This window comes from Panthera tigris, chromosome D4 (assembly GCF_018350195.1).
Source record: "Panthera tigris isolate Pti1 chromosome D4, P.tigris_Pti1_mat1.1, whole genome shotgun sequence".
In the NCBI taxonomy this organism is placed as follows: Eukaryota; Metazoa; Chordata; class Mammalia; order Carnivora; family Felidae; genus Panthera; species Panthera tigris.
The window spans coordinates 17,512,235-17,528,248 of record NC_056672.1 but is presented as its reverse complement, the minus strand read 5'-3'; the positions used below and the strand labels follow the sequence as shown (position 1 = coordinate 17,528,248).

The 16,014-nt window shown below is 49.3% G+C and overlaps 1 protein-coding gene across 3 annotated transcripts in view; it reads right to left on the bottom strand.

Moving 5' to 3' along the window:
* Nucleotides 1-15,046, bottom strand: part of PCSK5 (proprotein convertase subtilisin/kexin type 5) — a 447,842-nt gene extending 432,796 nt beyond the window's left edge. For 2 of the 3 annotated variants that reach the window (XM_042963382.1, XM_042963383.1), the window contains exon 1: nt 14,342-14,607. In XM_042963382.1, coding sequence (XP_042819316.1) covers nt 14,342-14,533 — 192 coding nt within the window. In that variant the 5' untranslated portion in view covers nt 14,534-14,607. Of the gene's footprint in view, nt 1-14,341 lie in introns of all 3 variants that reach the window. The other variant, XM_042963381.1, reaches the window with a different exon arrangement.
* Nucleotides 15,047-16,014: the final 968 nt, after the last annotated feature.

Here is a 16,014-nt window from a genome sequence, read left to right as displayed (position 1 = left end):
TATTCTACGACTACTTTTAACAGCTGGATTCAGACACAGTTCACATACTGTACACATTACCTACGGTAAAGAGACCCTTCAATGCTTTTGGATTGTCACAGAGTTGCGTCAAAATGACCACGATCCATTTTAGGACATTTTCCTCGCCGCCAAAAGAAGCCCCACACCCATCACCCTATTCCCGCCAACTCTTCCAGCCCCACGTGACCACTCACCTACCTCCGGCGTCTGTGGATTTGCCTATTCTGGGCATTTCCTAAGAACGGAATCAGAAAATATGTGGCCTTTCGTGACTGGCTCTTCTGATTATAGCATAGTTGTTGTCAAGGTCCATCCGTTTTGTAGCATGTATCACGACCTCACTCATTTTGATTGCAAAAGAAAATTCCAGTGTATGGATGTACTATGTTTCGTTTACCCTTCCAACCATCGAAAGAAAATGGGTTGTTTCCACTTTTTGGAGTTTTTGTGTGAACAGTGCTCCCACTTCTCTTGGGCATATAGTGAGGAGTGGGAATACTGGGTCATATGGCAACTCTATGTTTAACCTTTCGAGAAACCACTAGATGGTTTTGCAACAGTGACTGTACCGCTTTACATTTCTACCATCCGTGTATGAGGGTTCCAATTGCTCCATATCCTTGCCAACACTTGTGATTAACTGTCTTCTTGATTACAGCCATCCAACGGAGTGTGAACTGGCATCTCGCCGTGCATTTGAAATGCATTTGCATTTCCCTGATGTTGTGCATCTTTTTATGTGCTTATTGTCCATTCATACATCTCCTTGGGAGGACTGTCTGTTCAGACCCTTTATGCCCATTTTTAAGTGGGCTATCTGTCCTTTTATTATTGAGTGTATATCCTGGATATAACGCTCTTATCGGGTATGGTCTGCCAATATTTTCTCCCATTCTGTGGTTTGTCTTTTCACCTTAATGATGCCCTTCGATAACTAATATTTAAATAAAGCAATGGGGGCGTCTGGGTGGCTCAGTCAGTTAAGCGTCTGACTCTTGATTTCAGCTCACATCATGAGCTCACATTTTGCGAGACTGAGACCCGTATCGGGCTCTGTGCTGGTAGTGTGGAGCCTGCTTGAGATGCTCTGTCTCTTTCAATAAATAAACAAACACACAAACACACAAACTTTAAAAATAATATAATAAATAAAGCAATGTATAAAACGAACCCTTGAAGACACAGAAAGCCTATGATCAGCTCCCAAGTATGTGGCAAATTAGCGGCAGGGCAGGCCCCACAGGGGAAGGGAAGTCACCTGTTTCCTGCCTTGAGTTTTGCTCACAGGTTCTCAGTGTTGACCAACTGAGCAATGACATCATCCTACAACAATTCAAAGAATGTAGCATTTGGTAAATTGGCCCAGGAGCACTAACCAAATAGAAAGATGGCCCACAGTTTAAAAAAAAAAAAAAAAAAAAGAAAAGAAAAGAAAAGAAAAATGGAAAGGGAAGGAAAGAGAAGGAAAGGAGAGGAAAGGAGGAAAGAGAAGAGAAGAGAAGAGAAGAGAAGAGAAAAGAAAAGAAAAGAAAAGAAAAGAAAAGAAAAGAAAAGAAAGAAAATAGGTTTTCCTGGAAGCTGGGCTGCTAATAAATCCTAACTGGACTACAATTTAGTTTTCTCTTGAAAAACTTTGAAATTGATGAATGAGGTTCCACACACACACAGGAAACAAAACTATGTGTTAGTTAAGTACAAGTAGAACAGCCCGGGATGCAGTAAACTTCTACACTTACAGTTATGGATATTTGCTTACGAGGTTAAAGGCCCTGGAAGTGTCTCCCTCCCTGCACTGCATTCAAACTAGCGAGCGCGGCCCAGTTTTATTTTGGTTGAGAAACATCCACTAGTAAAAACAAGGTACAGGCCTGGGAACACTGACATGGGGGAGCCAGGATATTTTTACAGCTGTAAGAGCTCCTCAGAGTAGAGAAATACCAGACCTTAAGTACTTATTACAAAAATATCAGACCTTAAGTACTTAGTACAAATACAGATATATATGGTGTGTATACACACACACACACACACACACACACACACACACACACACACACATAGGGAAAGGCAGCAGGGAAGGACTTGCTTTTAATAAATCTTAACTAGTTTCAATGCTGGTATGGTATTCACACTGTAATTTTCCCAAGACAGAATTAACCTCTCAGATAATGCACAGATCAAATTAAAATGTTAATGCTTCCTTTGTGATGCTAACCCTATATTAACAATCAGATGACATACAAATGCAAACAAGATTAATCTAATATTACACAGGGCCATCTAAAAGTATTATCTATTAAATAGAGAGCAAAATATACATAATTTTTTAAACATATATTTTAAAATATGTGTATATTCCTAGATGCCTGGGTGGCTCAGTAGGTTGAGCGTCCGACTCTTGATTTCAGCTCAGGTCACGATCTCACGGTTTTGGGGGTCGAGCCCTGTGTCGGGACCTGTGCTTACCGCAAGGAGGCTGCTTAGGATTCTCTCTCTCCCTCCCTCTCCCCCTCCCCCACTCATACTCTCTCACTCTCTCTCTCTCTCAAAATAAACAAATAAATAAACTTAAAAAAATTAAAAATTATATATGGCTATTCCTATAGGGCAATAAAGTTTGGATTAAGATAAATAAAAGACACGTTTGGAACACACAGCTTCATTACACTCTATAAATAATGTAAAGGGCAGAACACATGACATGAGAATAACTCATAGGTATAATTATTTACTATAACGGAAGTGGGTTACGTGACAACTCAAGGTGGAGGCAAACATGAAATGTACCAAGATATACACCATTTAAAGATCATCCTTAAGGATTATCGCTGGGTTCACATTCTCTGTCTACATTCTTCTATGTTCAGCGTCCAATGCAATCTGCAGTTTTTACATCAAACACAGGAAGACACAATTGGGAGTTGAAAGCAGTGACCCAGGTGGCTGTCTTTATCCGTTAAGCTGACACAGGACCTGGAGTGCAAATAATACCGCACAGATGTGTAAAGCAGAGATAACACCTGAATTTATCCAAGGAGAATGGCCGTATGGGGCACACCTCACGTTTACCTGCCTGGAAGGTGTGCCGGCACGATTACACGGAAGCCTCTTCTTACCCAAGCTGGTAACCATTCCAAACAACATCCCAGCCTCACACTTTGTCGACTCGGTCTAACCCGCTGTCTAACCCACCTGCTCTCTACCTGGTCAGCTCCCCAGCGCGTCCACACCTTGGACCCTAGCATGCCGCAGAAGAGCTCTAACTTGGAGCTTACAAAACAGCAAACACACAAACACACAAACACACAAACAAACAAACACCCTCTGGGATGTCTTGTCCAACTGGCCCCTCCGTTTTTATTTTGCACTCACGGCCCCCAAGTCCTCCCCATTCCTTTGACCCACCAGTCCTGTTTCGGCCCCTCCACCCTCCTCAAAGCCAGGACGTTGTGCTGTGTCATTTCAGGGGTCCTGCCCCTTGTATTCAAAAGCCATCGGATTCGTTCCCCACCCCCACCCCCCACCCCCAACCCCCGCTTCCCACAGATCTTTTCCCTTCTCTCTCACCCTGGCAAATTCGAACTCCCAGTTTGGTCCTGTTCTAATGTCAGATTTCTGGGCATTCGTGACCAAAGACAAAACAATACGGATTGGTTCATTGTTCACTCATTAATATTCAACCACTACTTACGGGGCGATAACTAAGTACCAGCAGCAAATGATCTCCTTGCTATTTGGCTATTCTTTGCGGAGTCATTCATCGGTGATTCTTCTTTTTTTTTTTTTTTAATTGTATAGTTGAGAGGTGACGGTACATTCGTTTCAGGCGTCCAATGTAGCGATGTGACAAGTCTACAGGTTAAGCTGGGCTCACGACAAGCATAGCCACTGTCTGTCACCACGCAGCGCTGTTACAATACCACTGACTACACTCCTCATGCTGTGCCTCTCATCCCCACGACTTATTCATCCCACAACTGGAAGCCTGGACCTCCCACTCCCCTTCGCCCACTTTGCCCGTCCCCCCCCCCTCCCCTCTGGCCACCACCAGTTTGTTCTCTGTATTTCTAAGTCTGGTTCTGCTTTTTTATTTGTTTATTCGACTTTTTTTTTGAATTCCACACACGAGGAAATCATATGGTATTTGTCTTTCTCCGGCTGACTTATTTCATTTAGCGTAATACCTAGTAGGTCCACCCATGTTGTCACAAATGGCACGGTCACATCTTTTTTACGGCTTCTTATCAGAATTTCCTTAACGCGTGTCAAACCACGGGAGCACCCGGACGCCAACTTTACCCAGGTCTCCCCTGTCTCTGCAGGTGCGTCTGAGGTGACAAGTGAGACAGAGCTATTCCGTACATCCGTTCCCTTCCCTTCCCTTCCCTTCCCTTCCCTTCCCTTCCCTTCCCTTCCCTTCCCTTCCCCCGCTACTTGGACTCCCCTGAACCTCCACTCGTCCTGCATTCCTCTTTAGTCTCAAGGCACCAGTGTTCTCTGCCTTCCAAGCCTATTTCTCTCCACATAATACTTCCCATCCCAAGTGCACACTGTGCTTCTCCAACACCACAGAAGGTGCTGGGGACACACGCAAGAAAGAGGGACAGCTCTGCCCTCCCAGCTAGTAGAAAGATGTGCAATTACACACACACACACACACACACACACACACACACACACACACACAAACTCACACATGTTTGAAAATAAAGGGGGATATTCCACAATACTTCATGGGGGTGAGGCATAGCCCAGGAATGTGCCTGGAAAAATATGATACACGGTCACACGAATCATAACGTAGTATATGATACCTTCAATTCTGCAGTCACCCAAATGTGTCTAAAATTATCTAGTAACATTGGAAAAGGCTCACAGTATAATATTAAGTGAAAACAACAGGATGAAACAGTATATAGAAACTGAGCTTAACTTGGTTAAAAAAAAAAAAAACGACAACAATATGGGGCGCCCGGGTGGCTCAGTGGGTTAAGGGTCCAGCTCTTGATTTTGGCTCAGGTCATGGTCTCAGGACTCGTGAGATCGAGCCCCACGCAGTGCAGAGCCTGCTTGGGATTCTCTCTCCTTCTCTCTCTCTGCCTCTCCCCTGCTTGTGCTCTCTCTCTTTCTTTCAAAACAAAACATGAAAGAAAAAAGTTTTAATAAAACAATTTAAAAATTACAAAATAAGACATAATAACAGAGACTTACTGAATAAGTAGTAGGTGCCAGGCACCATTCTAACGACTTTTATGATTCTGTAAGGGAAATACGATTGGCTCTTTTTAACACATGATGAAACTGAGGCACAGAGAGGTTAAGATGCTCGCCTAGGGTCCCCCAGCTAAGCAGTAGCAGCGTTAGGATTGAAACCCTCTTGGTTCTAGACCTACGATCCTAGGTCTTCCTCGCCCGCCACGGCGCACTGATGAGACAAGAGACAGGGAAAGAAGGTAGGTAGGTAGGCAGATGTGCAGTAAGAACCTTCTCTACTCGTTTCCTCTACCGCGCCACATCCTTAAATTCCCCTCACTGTCCAACCAAGCACTGGTGCTGAGATCACAGGGAGCCTCGTCACCACCAAGTCTTTAAGCCACGTTCCAGCTCTTACAGGCTAGATTCTCCCCACAGCTCTTTTCACTAGTGCACACCCTGTAAAGGGGCACACCCGTCCTCGTGACTTCCAGGCTCTACCTTTGGTGCCGCCCTGAGCCTTCAATGCTCCCTTTAGCCCTTAAGCCCTAAGTGGAGACATTCCCTTAAGGCTCTAGCCTCAGCCCCCGCCAGCCCTCTTCATGCTGCACCCCTTACCTATCCTATGCATCTTCCCCAACTTCAGTTACGTGGAGGTGGATGAGTGCCCGTCTTCGCTTCTTTCCTGTCCTGAATCTCTTCTGCATCCTGGACACTCCTATCTGCCTGCCCTTCTGTCTCCCCACAACACTGAGGCTGAACCTATCCCCTTGTTCTCAAGATGCTCCCGCAGACGGCCCCAGTTCCGTACACGGGTCCCCCATGCTCCCGGTCCCGTGGTGATAAACTTTATAGTTACCCTCACCCTCTCCCTCCTCCTCCTCCTCCTCCCCCGCATCCATTGAGTTATCAAGCCATATTGAATCCACCTCGACAAGGATCCAAATCTGCTTCTGATTCATTTCCAGGCACCTTTACCAACACAATAGCCTCTCTGCCTCCCCCGGTTCCTTGTGCACACGGATACCAGCAGATCCCTCCCGGGCACAAGTGAACCGTACTGGGTTGCCTGTGACCCCATTAGTACTTGCCTTGCTGAATGACAGCTATGAGGGAAAACGTCCTACCTCCTTGAAAGCAGAAAACGTCTTCCATATTACATGGTAGAGTCTCCTGTTTGTTGAATCGGTAGGTTGTTACCTCTTCTCAGGGGAATTCAATATCATTTTTTATCCTACGTGATAAGGTGGAAACCCCCTCACCGACGCATGTAAGGCCTTACATAACCTGATCTGAGCAGGAGGTCTTCTTGTCCCACATCTTCTTCTAGAAACAGCATCCTTTCTTCCCTTGGAGAACTGTCCCTCTCCTGTTTTGGTGGGTTGCCCATCAGTGGTCAACATCCTTACTTCAAGGGAGACCAAGTGACCCAGGGTGACTCACCAACAGACTACTGTCCCCGTGGACAAAGTCACTGGCTTATGAGTGGAGACATAATCCCACCGGGAAGAACTGGGGTTCTTTCTCAGGGGTTCATCTCATCAGCAGGTAAAGGAGGTACTAAGAATCGACTGAGCGTTGCTGCCTGGGGGAAAGGGTCTGTGTGAGGATGAAGCTACTGACACAGGGAAAAGGAGAAATACCAGACACGAGCAGTACTCCAGATCTGCATCTGGGCAGACTCACAATCACGTTTTAAAGACGCTTGGATCTGGATGCATTTCAGAATCCAGAACCCTTCGGATGAGAAGAGCACAGCAGGGCACACAGAGCAATGCGGTCTCCACACCCTCTACCCGCACCCAGGACAGCACCCTCATCATCAAACTCATCCACGCAGTTCCGCAACCAAACAAAAGAACCGATGTCCCAACTAATGTCAGTTTGGGTCAGGCAGGGGAGGTTTTGCCGTGAAGAAAGTACACGCCAGGTAGGGCCAGTGCGCACAGAGGGTTCAGCCTCTGTGTTCGGAACCGCACGCGAAGGCACGTGGACCTGTCTACACCAACGGAGTCCCCGCTTCCTTATCGGATTGCCTACGAGTTTTACTCAAGCAGTAGGAGTTTGGGTTTCCAACACTTGCACCGAGAACGGTCCCATCCGTATCCCTACATTTCTGTTTTATTTCCCCCTATTCCCTACACGTGCTCGCATCTGAATCAAATGTAAAAGGATAGCATCGGGAAGAGTCTGTAATCTTCTAATAACGTTGTAGGGTGACAGAGAGTGACTACACCTCGCGGGGAGACCACTGAAGAGCATAGAGAATTGTTGCATCGATATGTTGTACCTCTGAAACTACGAGAACATTGCATGTGAATAATGCTTCGATAAAAAAGAGACGGTATCTTGACTCTTTAACGAATCTTGCAATCTCCATATTGTATATGCCTTATAAACCAAGCTGTCCAACCCAAGGATGGGGAACCCTAGCTGGGTGATTTTCTGGTCCATTGCCCCAGCTCTATGCCTCTGTCCATGGCTCTCAGTCTAGCTATCACTGTCCTCTAAAGTGGGGGGACGGGCGGGGGGATCAGGAGCAACACGGACTCCTTCCGCCCCCACTAGATCTCCATGGGCAAGCACAAGAATCTAGAAAATCACAAGTGACTCCACTACAGAAACCTTCGTTAACCATAGCATTCTCTTATTTTCCTTTGAGCAGCCTTTGAATCTCCTTGGAGCCCCTGTAGATCATGCAATGCTTCCCATGCCTTATTTTATTGACGTATTCGTGTTCATCATTAGGCACTTGATTTCACAGCAACCCCGCAAGGTGGCTGGAGCACATATTAGGGTCCTCTCTTTGAAAAATGAGGCAATGAGGGCCGAGTTGGTTAATGAAAGAAAAAACCCCAGAGTTTCGCTCCAAGCTGCTGACTCCTACTCCTGTTTTCTTTCTGGTCCCGTTTTCCTGCAGGGATTAACCCACACTGAAGAGTTTATTGGCATTGATTGTCCTTTCTTGCTACCTTTAGATGTAGAGATCTCATCTGTTGAAACTCGCAAGAATACTGCATGAGTAATTTCACTGTAAATTGCGTGCAATTTAACTTTGATGAAAGTAAAAATTAACAGATACACACATGTGTCCGTACACATGTACATATATGCGCATACATATCTTCTAGCATGCATGAAGGTCTGTAAGCATTCGTTTTTCCCCATCCAGGAAGCCAAAGCCTTCCCTGTCATTGAATCCAAACTGAGTTCGCCAAGTGATAAAGTCCCAAGGCACAGCACTGCCTGGAGACACTTCGGCCTTGGGGAAAACGCAGACGCTGTTTCACTTAACTGGAACGGACAACACAAATACCCCTCCCTGCCCCGGGGATGTTTCTGGGTCAGGACTCCCTCCCTTCACCAAGGAGTCAGACATCACTGGCCATTTTCCCAGCACTCTACCCTGCTTCTCTGGCTGACCTTTAAGGTTAGGACCTCTGGATATAAGCTCATGAGAGACAGCGATAAGGCAAATTCAGCTGCCTTCGGGTGCACAAAAATGCAGTTTTTCATTTCAAACAGACCCCGAAAATCCCAACGGCCACATACAAGCCATTCCTTGCCTATGAGGTTAATGCAACAGGTCCACCGTGATCAGGCCAAGCTCTCTGAATCGCTTTTTCCAGTAAAGGTTCTCCTGCTCATGAGAACGCAGCATGTGAGAGTCGCTAGCAGAGGTCAGGGCCGAGGTTTTTGGGCGTGAAGAGCTGCCCTGTGCGAGGCCAGGTGGACTCCCACACCAACTTATTTTGCTGTTTACAACATGCCTAAAAATGCAACTAGGGGAGCCCAGTCCCATTCAACCCAGCAGTATTTGCAATGCCATCCACTCGCACCCAGAACCCACTCTCCACCGCTCATCACCATTTCGATCACCCCACATTGCCCGAAGATCAGAACTAATCAGCAGCGGGGTGGGGCGGGGGGAGACCTTTGGCAGATCTCTGAACAAAAGTTCCTCGTGCCAAAGATCTCTGGGAAATGCGGCTTCTAACTCTCTTCGTGCAAACTGCATTCAGAATTAAAACACGAATTCAGATGCGATCCAACATAATGTACCAAGGTAAGAAGCTTTACAAAATAATCGGTCTTCAGATATTTTCCCTCCCCGTCTTCCATCTCTCCGGCAGGCTTATCCTGTAATATTTAATGGGCTACAACCAGGATCGACCAGGGAGGAAGGCATTGCCACGGGAAATCAGCCAGAATTGTTTAGAGCCCAACAGCAACTATTTTTAAGGTGTTTTACATGGTTCGTTGAAATGGAAAACCATTTTGCCTGTCTACAAAGCTCGGATTTAGCTCTTTTTTACTCGGCCGTTAAAAATGTATTTTCCTGATCTTCACATCTTGTATCTCCCATTTACAAAATGTCTTCCTTTCTCCCTATCCAAATAAAAGTTTGAATCTCACTTATTTCAGAGTCAGACCCAACCAACCTTTCGCTGCAAGCCTAACTATGTGCTGAGCAATGCACAGTCAACTCAGCCTATTATCTAGAGATTTATCATTTTACAGATGAAGGAACAGGGGCTCCATTAAGTTCACCGACTTTCCTGCTTTCAAAGACCTTGTAAGTGACATCTGGAGTTTCCGATATATATATATACACATACATATATATATATATATATATATATATATATACACATATACATTATATACACATACATATATATGTATAATATGTGTGTATATATACACACATATTATATATAATATGTGTGTATATATATATAATATGTGTGTATAATATGTATAATATATGTATAATATGTGTGTATATAATGTATATGTGTATATATATATACACATACATATATATGTATATATGTATGTGTGTGTGTGTATATATATATATATATATATATATATATATATATATATATATATACTGTTTTCAGTGAGAACTCCAGGTAGAATATTTCCCTGGTATTGCTTGCATCTGGCTTTACCCTTCCGGAATCTGGCTCAAGATAAGTGACATGGTTTGAGGAGCACTTTCTGTTACTGGTAATCTCGGCTTGGGATCAAGGATTATATGCAATTCGCAGAAGGATAAATACAGCTCTCGCACGCTGCCAACAGCCTTCACCGGGGACCTTCTCCCTGAGTTCAGATAACCAGAAATTAATCTCCCTGGTTTGCAGGGTTAGTCCAAACAAAGGTTCACGATTAACGTGATGCCGCGTCTTGATTCCTTGCTGTCACTGCTACCCTCTCACCACTAACTACACTGTTAGTTCCATCGGTCACGTCGCCCGATTCAGAGGCCGGACCAAGGCCTCCTTGCCACAGGTGTGAGGCAAACAGTCAGGGGACACCTGATCCTGGGAGAGGCTTTCAGGGGGAAGACAGGGCATTCTACGGCCGACACGAATACCAAGCAAAACAGGACATACGCCAACATGACAACATCTGCTACTGCTAATTATAAGGCATCATTGCAGCTTTTCAAGGCATGACCATTCACAAACACTAACATGAGGTGGAAAACCTACCGAAACACAATGCTATCTCTATAACCAAAAGCCAGAAAAGCCTCATTATTCTTCCCTTCCGGGAAGCCAAGCATGTCCTCGTTGCCTGTTTGCTTGCTTGCTCTTGCGTTAACTCTAAACATCCTATTTTTCATGAGCACAAGAGGCACACCTATTCTTTTCCGCAGAAATCCCCAGGCCGGAAATTTTACCTCGGGTGACTTCCAAGCGCTAAGATGCGGTATAAAACATTACGCTGGAGTTGCGAGTCGTCACGATGGCACCTCGACGGTGGTGAAGATTCACCACCTAAAATAGCTGCCTAAAATATTATACCAAAGATGTCAGAGAGACCACCGAGATATTAAATGACTTCGGAAACAATAATAGGCCTCGGTTCCAATTTGTGACCCATGAGGTGGGACCCCAAACCCAACTGGGGTAAAAAAACATGAGAACATTCCAGAGACATTTGCAAATTAGTTACTGCTCAGTGGAACCACAACTGGTTTATTTAGGGAAAGAAAGAATAACAAAAGGATGGCTAACGTGTTAAAAGGTCAGAGCAGTAAAGGGTGAATAAGAAATACGTTTGGCCCTTACAGTGCAATGATATTGTCTGTGTAACTCAATTTAGCGCCCCCAACACTTAGCATAGGGTTACCCCCCTTTGATCTGCAGAGGGAACCCTTTACACAGTGAGACCAGCTGACCTTTTTACACCGGTTATGGCATCAGTTCAAGGGGTCCCCTGTAACCTTTCAAAGCACTTAATGTCTTCACAGGCATTGTAAAAACCACAATAAATTGTGTTGGGTGTCATGTGTGTTTCTAGTTTTCTGCGTATTTTACAAATGAAAAGCCACAGATCTCCCTTAAAAAGCCCTCTGTAAACACAATCCTGTGAAGTTACAGGACACAGCAATGCTTGTTCAAAGGGGGTTCTTTCGGTGACAAAAATCCCCTCCCTTCCTCTGCCAGGCTCTGCAATATCTAAGTTCTGTTTAATGAGTTCATTAAGAAACAGGTATTTCTGGGGCGCCTGGGTGGCTCAGTGGGTTAAGCGTCCGATTTCAGCTCAGGTCACGATCTCATAGTTTGAGGGTTCGAGCCCGGTGGCGGGCTTTGGGCTGACAGCTCAGAGCCCGGAACCTGCTTTGGATTCTGTGTCTTCCTCTCCCTCTGCCCCTCCCCCACTCATGCTCTCTCCCTCTCCCTCTCAAAAGTAAAAATTTTAAAAATATACATTTTTTAAAATAAACATTAAAAAAAAAAAAAAGAAACAGGTATTTCTTCCCTTACAAGTCATGAAGCTTCTCAGAGTCAAGAAGTCCAGGTCTGTTTGAACTAAGTATCTGTGAGTTAATACTAAAGGTTTGCTTCCAGTCTACTCAGCCACTAAATCAGAATTCAAGGGATTGGGGGTGTTACTTTGTTCCTCCCATGGGGAGGGATACCCTACCAGGCGGAATTCATGCAGGGTAGGCCTGGGCCAGACAGTCCTAGGTCTGAATCACAGTTTTGCCACCGTCTGGCTCGGGGATCCTGTGCGCATCAACTTCTCCAGAGTCCTGGTTTTCCAATTTGCTGAATGTGGGGGCGTATCCACCCAAAACGACCGTTTTGCAGATTACCAAAGAAGTCTATATTCAAGACCTTATTTTCTAAGTAGGTATCCTATGGAGGAGATGCTCCGTGTTAGAGAACCTGAGAGATGCATTTCTGGGAAGAATGGTAACAAGGCTACTTTCGTTGACAAGCGTTCCCAGTTACATTCCAGGGTCACATGCAGCACCCAACTTGAAGCTCATGGAAAAAGAGGAGACTGTGTTCTTCCAATGAAACAAGAAGCTAGTAGACTCCTAACAAGCCATTAGAATGGAATTCTCCTGAAGATGACAGGCGCTGGGGCAACAAAGTCTGGCTGGCTTCCCTTCCTTCCTTCCTTCCGGGGGGCGGGGGGGGGGGGGGTGTTGGATACTTATGGTGGTGTTGGCGGGGGTGGGGGACGGGGGCGCACCCACGCGTATGCGCAGGGGGGCGTGGTGGGGGGGGAGACTCAGACCTTGCCCCTTGCCCTGGTTTCGGTCCTCCACAGGACTGACTTCCCTGGAACGCGTCTTCCCTCTGGACCCACAGAGCCCAAGACCTCACGCTCCTGCTCCCCTGAACCCCCCCCCCCGCCCCCCACCCAGCGCTCCCTATCTCCTTCCAGATGCGGTGATCGCAGAGCTGCCTCTTCAGTCAGTGCCGCATCGCCCGGGCAGCTGAGGGTCCCTGCGCCCCAGGGCTCCCGTTCCTGGACGAGCAGCACAACATCAGAAACCGTCTGTGCTGCTCTCTTGGCCCCGCTGCGCCAGCCTCCTGCCAGCCTCCTTTCCCCTCGCGCTGGCAGGACACGTGCATCCGGAGCAGTCCCAAAAGCCGGTCTACAGCAAAGGTGACCCATCACCCTCGCCTCCCACCCCCAGCAGGGTCTCTGGCCAGAGCCCCCTTCTCCAGCCAGGCCTAGAGAAGTGAGTGAATGGGGTGTGAGTACTGGGGCGGGGCGGGCGGTGGGGGGGGGGGGCGGAGAATGATCGGGTCACTTTCTGGAACCCGCGTACACAGCCCTCTCCACTCCATTTCTAGCAGGAATGAGAGCGAGGAAGCCAAGACCGGTTAGCTCGGAGGTGCCTCCAAATCTGTTGCGCTTCCAATCATCCGCATAACACCATTCAATTCATTGTTCCCCAGCCGGGCAGCTCTGCCCTAAGCCCGGGAGCGGCACCCCATGAGAACCCCGCGCCCGTCTGCCTGTCCAACTCTTCGCCCCACGTCGCCGCCGCACGTCCCTCTCCGCGGGGAGACCTGCGGTTCTCCCAGAGAAGAACCCCGCCGGCGGGTGTCGGAAGTTTCCCACCCCCTTTTCCGACCCCGCTCCGGGAGCCCCCACGCGGATCCCACGAGAGAGGCGAGGAGAGCGAGAGGTCTCTCCCCAGATCTGCGCTCACGCCGGGTCCGGCCCTCTCTTCCCTTCCTCCGCCTCCCTCTTCCTCCTCCCTTCCAGCTCCAGTCCCCGCGCCTCCTACTCCTCCAGCGCCCGGCGGTCCTCTTCCCCCCCCCCCCGCACCCCCCAAGGGGCAAACTACTTTCTGGGCTAAATTCAGGTCTGAGCAGGAAAGGCTCTCCCTTCCTCGCCTCCTTCTTGCCCTGGCTCTCAGAAACCGCAAGGAGTGTGCTCACTCCCCTCACCCCCCAAAAGAGCTCAATCTACCAGTGCTCCCTGACTTTCCATGTCAAAAGACCCGGTCGGGTCTGAAACCACCACGGGGGTATGCACACTCTGGATTTTTCCAGACACCCTACCTGTCCCTCGTGGCCAGAAGAAGAAGAAGAAGAAGAAGAAGAAGAAGAAGAAGAGGAAACAAAACAAAACCCACAAGTAAACAAAACCAACCCCGGTAACTTTGGGGAGAGAGAGTGTGTGTATGCGTATGAAAGAGAGAGAGAAAATCGCTCAAGAGTTCGGGCAACAGCTGCAAGAGCACATCTGGAAGAGGGGGAAGGGGGGTGACAAGGAGGGGGCAAGAAGCGCGGGGTCGCTGGGGGCTCCCCCGGCCCCGGCAGCTTCAGGGCCAAGGACTGGGCCAGCCCGTCGTTACCTGTCCCATGTTGATGAATCCGTACTTGCTGGCGATGCGGTTGGCCTCCGGGAAGCCGCCGGCGATTTTGACTGCCCAGTGGTTGGTGTAGACGCGCGTCCGGCACACGGGGAGCAGGCAGCCCCCGAGCAGCGCCAGCACGCACAGCAGGTCCAGGCGTCCCGGGCAGCAGCAGCGGCTCCCCCAGCCCATGGCCCCGGCGCCTCGCTGCCTCCCTCGCTCGCTCGCTGACTCCGCGCACGAGCGGCGCGCACAACTAACTTCTCCGGCCTGGGCCGCCCCGGCGCGCAGCCCCCGGCCGCCGCGGCGCGCAGCCCTGGGCGATCCGCAGCAGGCGGCGAGCCCCGGCGGGGAGCAAACGGCGAGCCTGGCGCCGGCTCCTAGACCATCCCTGGGGCTGCGGGGACCTGCGCGCCGTGCCCTCCGGCCCGCGGGGCGATCGGCGGGGGCTCCCCGGCTCCGGCGCAGGAGGCGGCTGAGCGGGGCGGGCGCCCTCCTGCAGTTGGGTCTCGCCGGCTCGGCTCCCGACTCTCCGACTAGCCTTCGCTCCTCCCCGGGCCCCGGAACGCGGCGGAGGCGGCGGTGCAGGCAGCGGCCGGGCGCCCCCTCTGCTGGCCCGGGCTCCGAGCGCTCGCTAGCTCGCTCCCTGCGCTCCCTCCGGCTCCGAGCGGCGCGCGGGGAGTGCGAGTGGCAATGGCAGCAGCGCCTGCTCTGCATAAATGACTCCCGCCGCCCCCCTACCACCCCTCCTCTCCCACAGCCCCCTCCTCCTCTCGCTCCTCCGCCCGCCGGAGAGCGGCCGCGGCCAGGCGCCAACCAGGTCCTAGCGCCGCCGGGTTCTCCGGGCTGTAACCTCTCAGGGTCCGGGGCAGCAAAAGCCAGTCTTTCCAAAGGGCTGGGAGGAGAGCTCCCGGCGTCGCGGCCTGACCCCCTTCTCTCCCTTTCCTCCTCGGATTTGAGTCCGTTCACCGCCCCCCCCCTCGCGGAGGACTGAAGAGATCGACACGGTGGTGAGAGTCCAGAGCCTCGTAGATTCATTCATCCCCGCTCTGAACCTCCTTAAACGACTCACTCGCTCATTTAGGAGGAAGGTCACTTGCGTGTCAACTGCCGAACAAATAACCCGAGATTTTCACTTCGTTAATTCTTCATGCTTTTCGGCAACGGTTTATTTTACACACCGCTGCTGCCGGGAGAAGCCACCACGCAGGACCGCAGGGCGCATCGACTCCTGCAAAAGCCAACCGCTGCGGCTCACGGTGCTGACTTTCGAAATCTGTGCATCTGAGAGGAGGCAACGCCACGGGAGAGTAAAATTCCAGTCGCGGGACTGGGGAGAGATGTTCCTAGGAGTGTTTGGTAGGAAAGTGGATGGAGACGTTCGGGCCAAGGGAATAACTTCATTCATTCGTTCCATTGGGTCTGATGAGCGCCGCTTTCCTCTCCACCAAGGGAAAAGTTTTCCAACTTTTTCAAGCGCGGCCCTGTAACAGGGAGAGACTTCAATATAAAAAGGACCACAGAGGAAGTTCGGGTGAAATGTGTGCCCGAGCCGGCTTCGTTACTGTCTCCAGCGCCGTGACTGCAGTGGGCAGGAGTGAGCTTGGATTAACCCCGTTTCTGCTGAACAACCTCCCTGCCTCTTTTGGCCGCACAGGACGACTTCTTGTGAA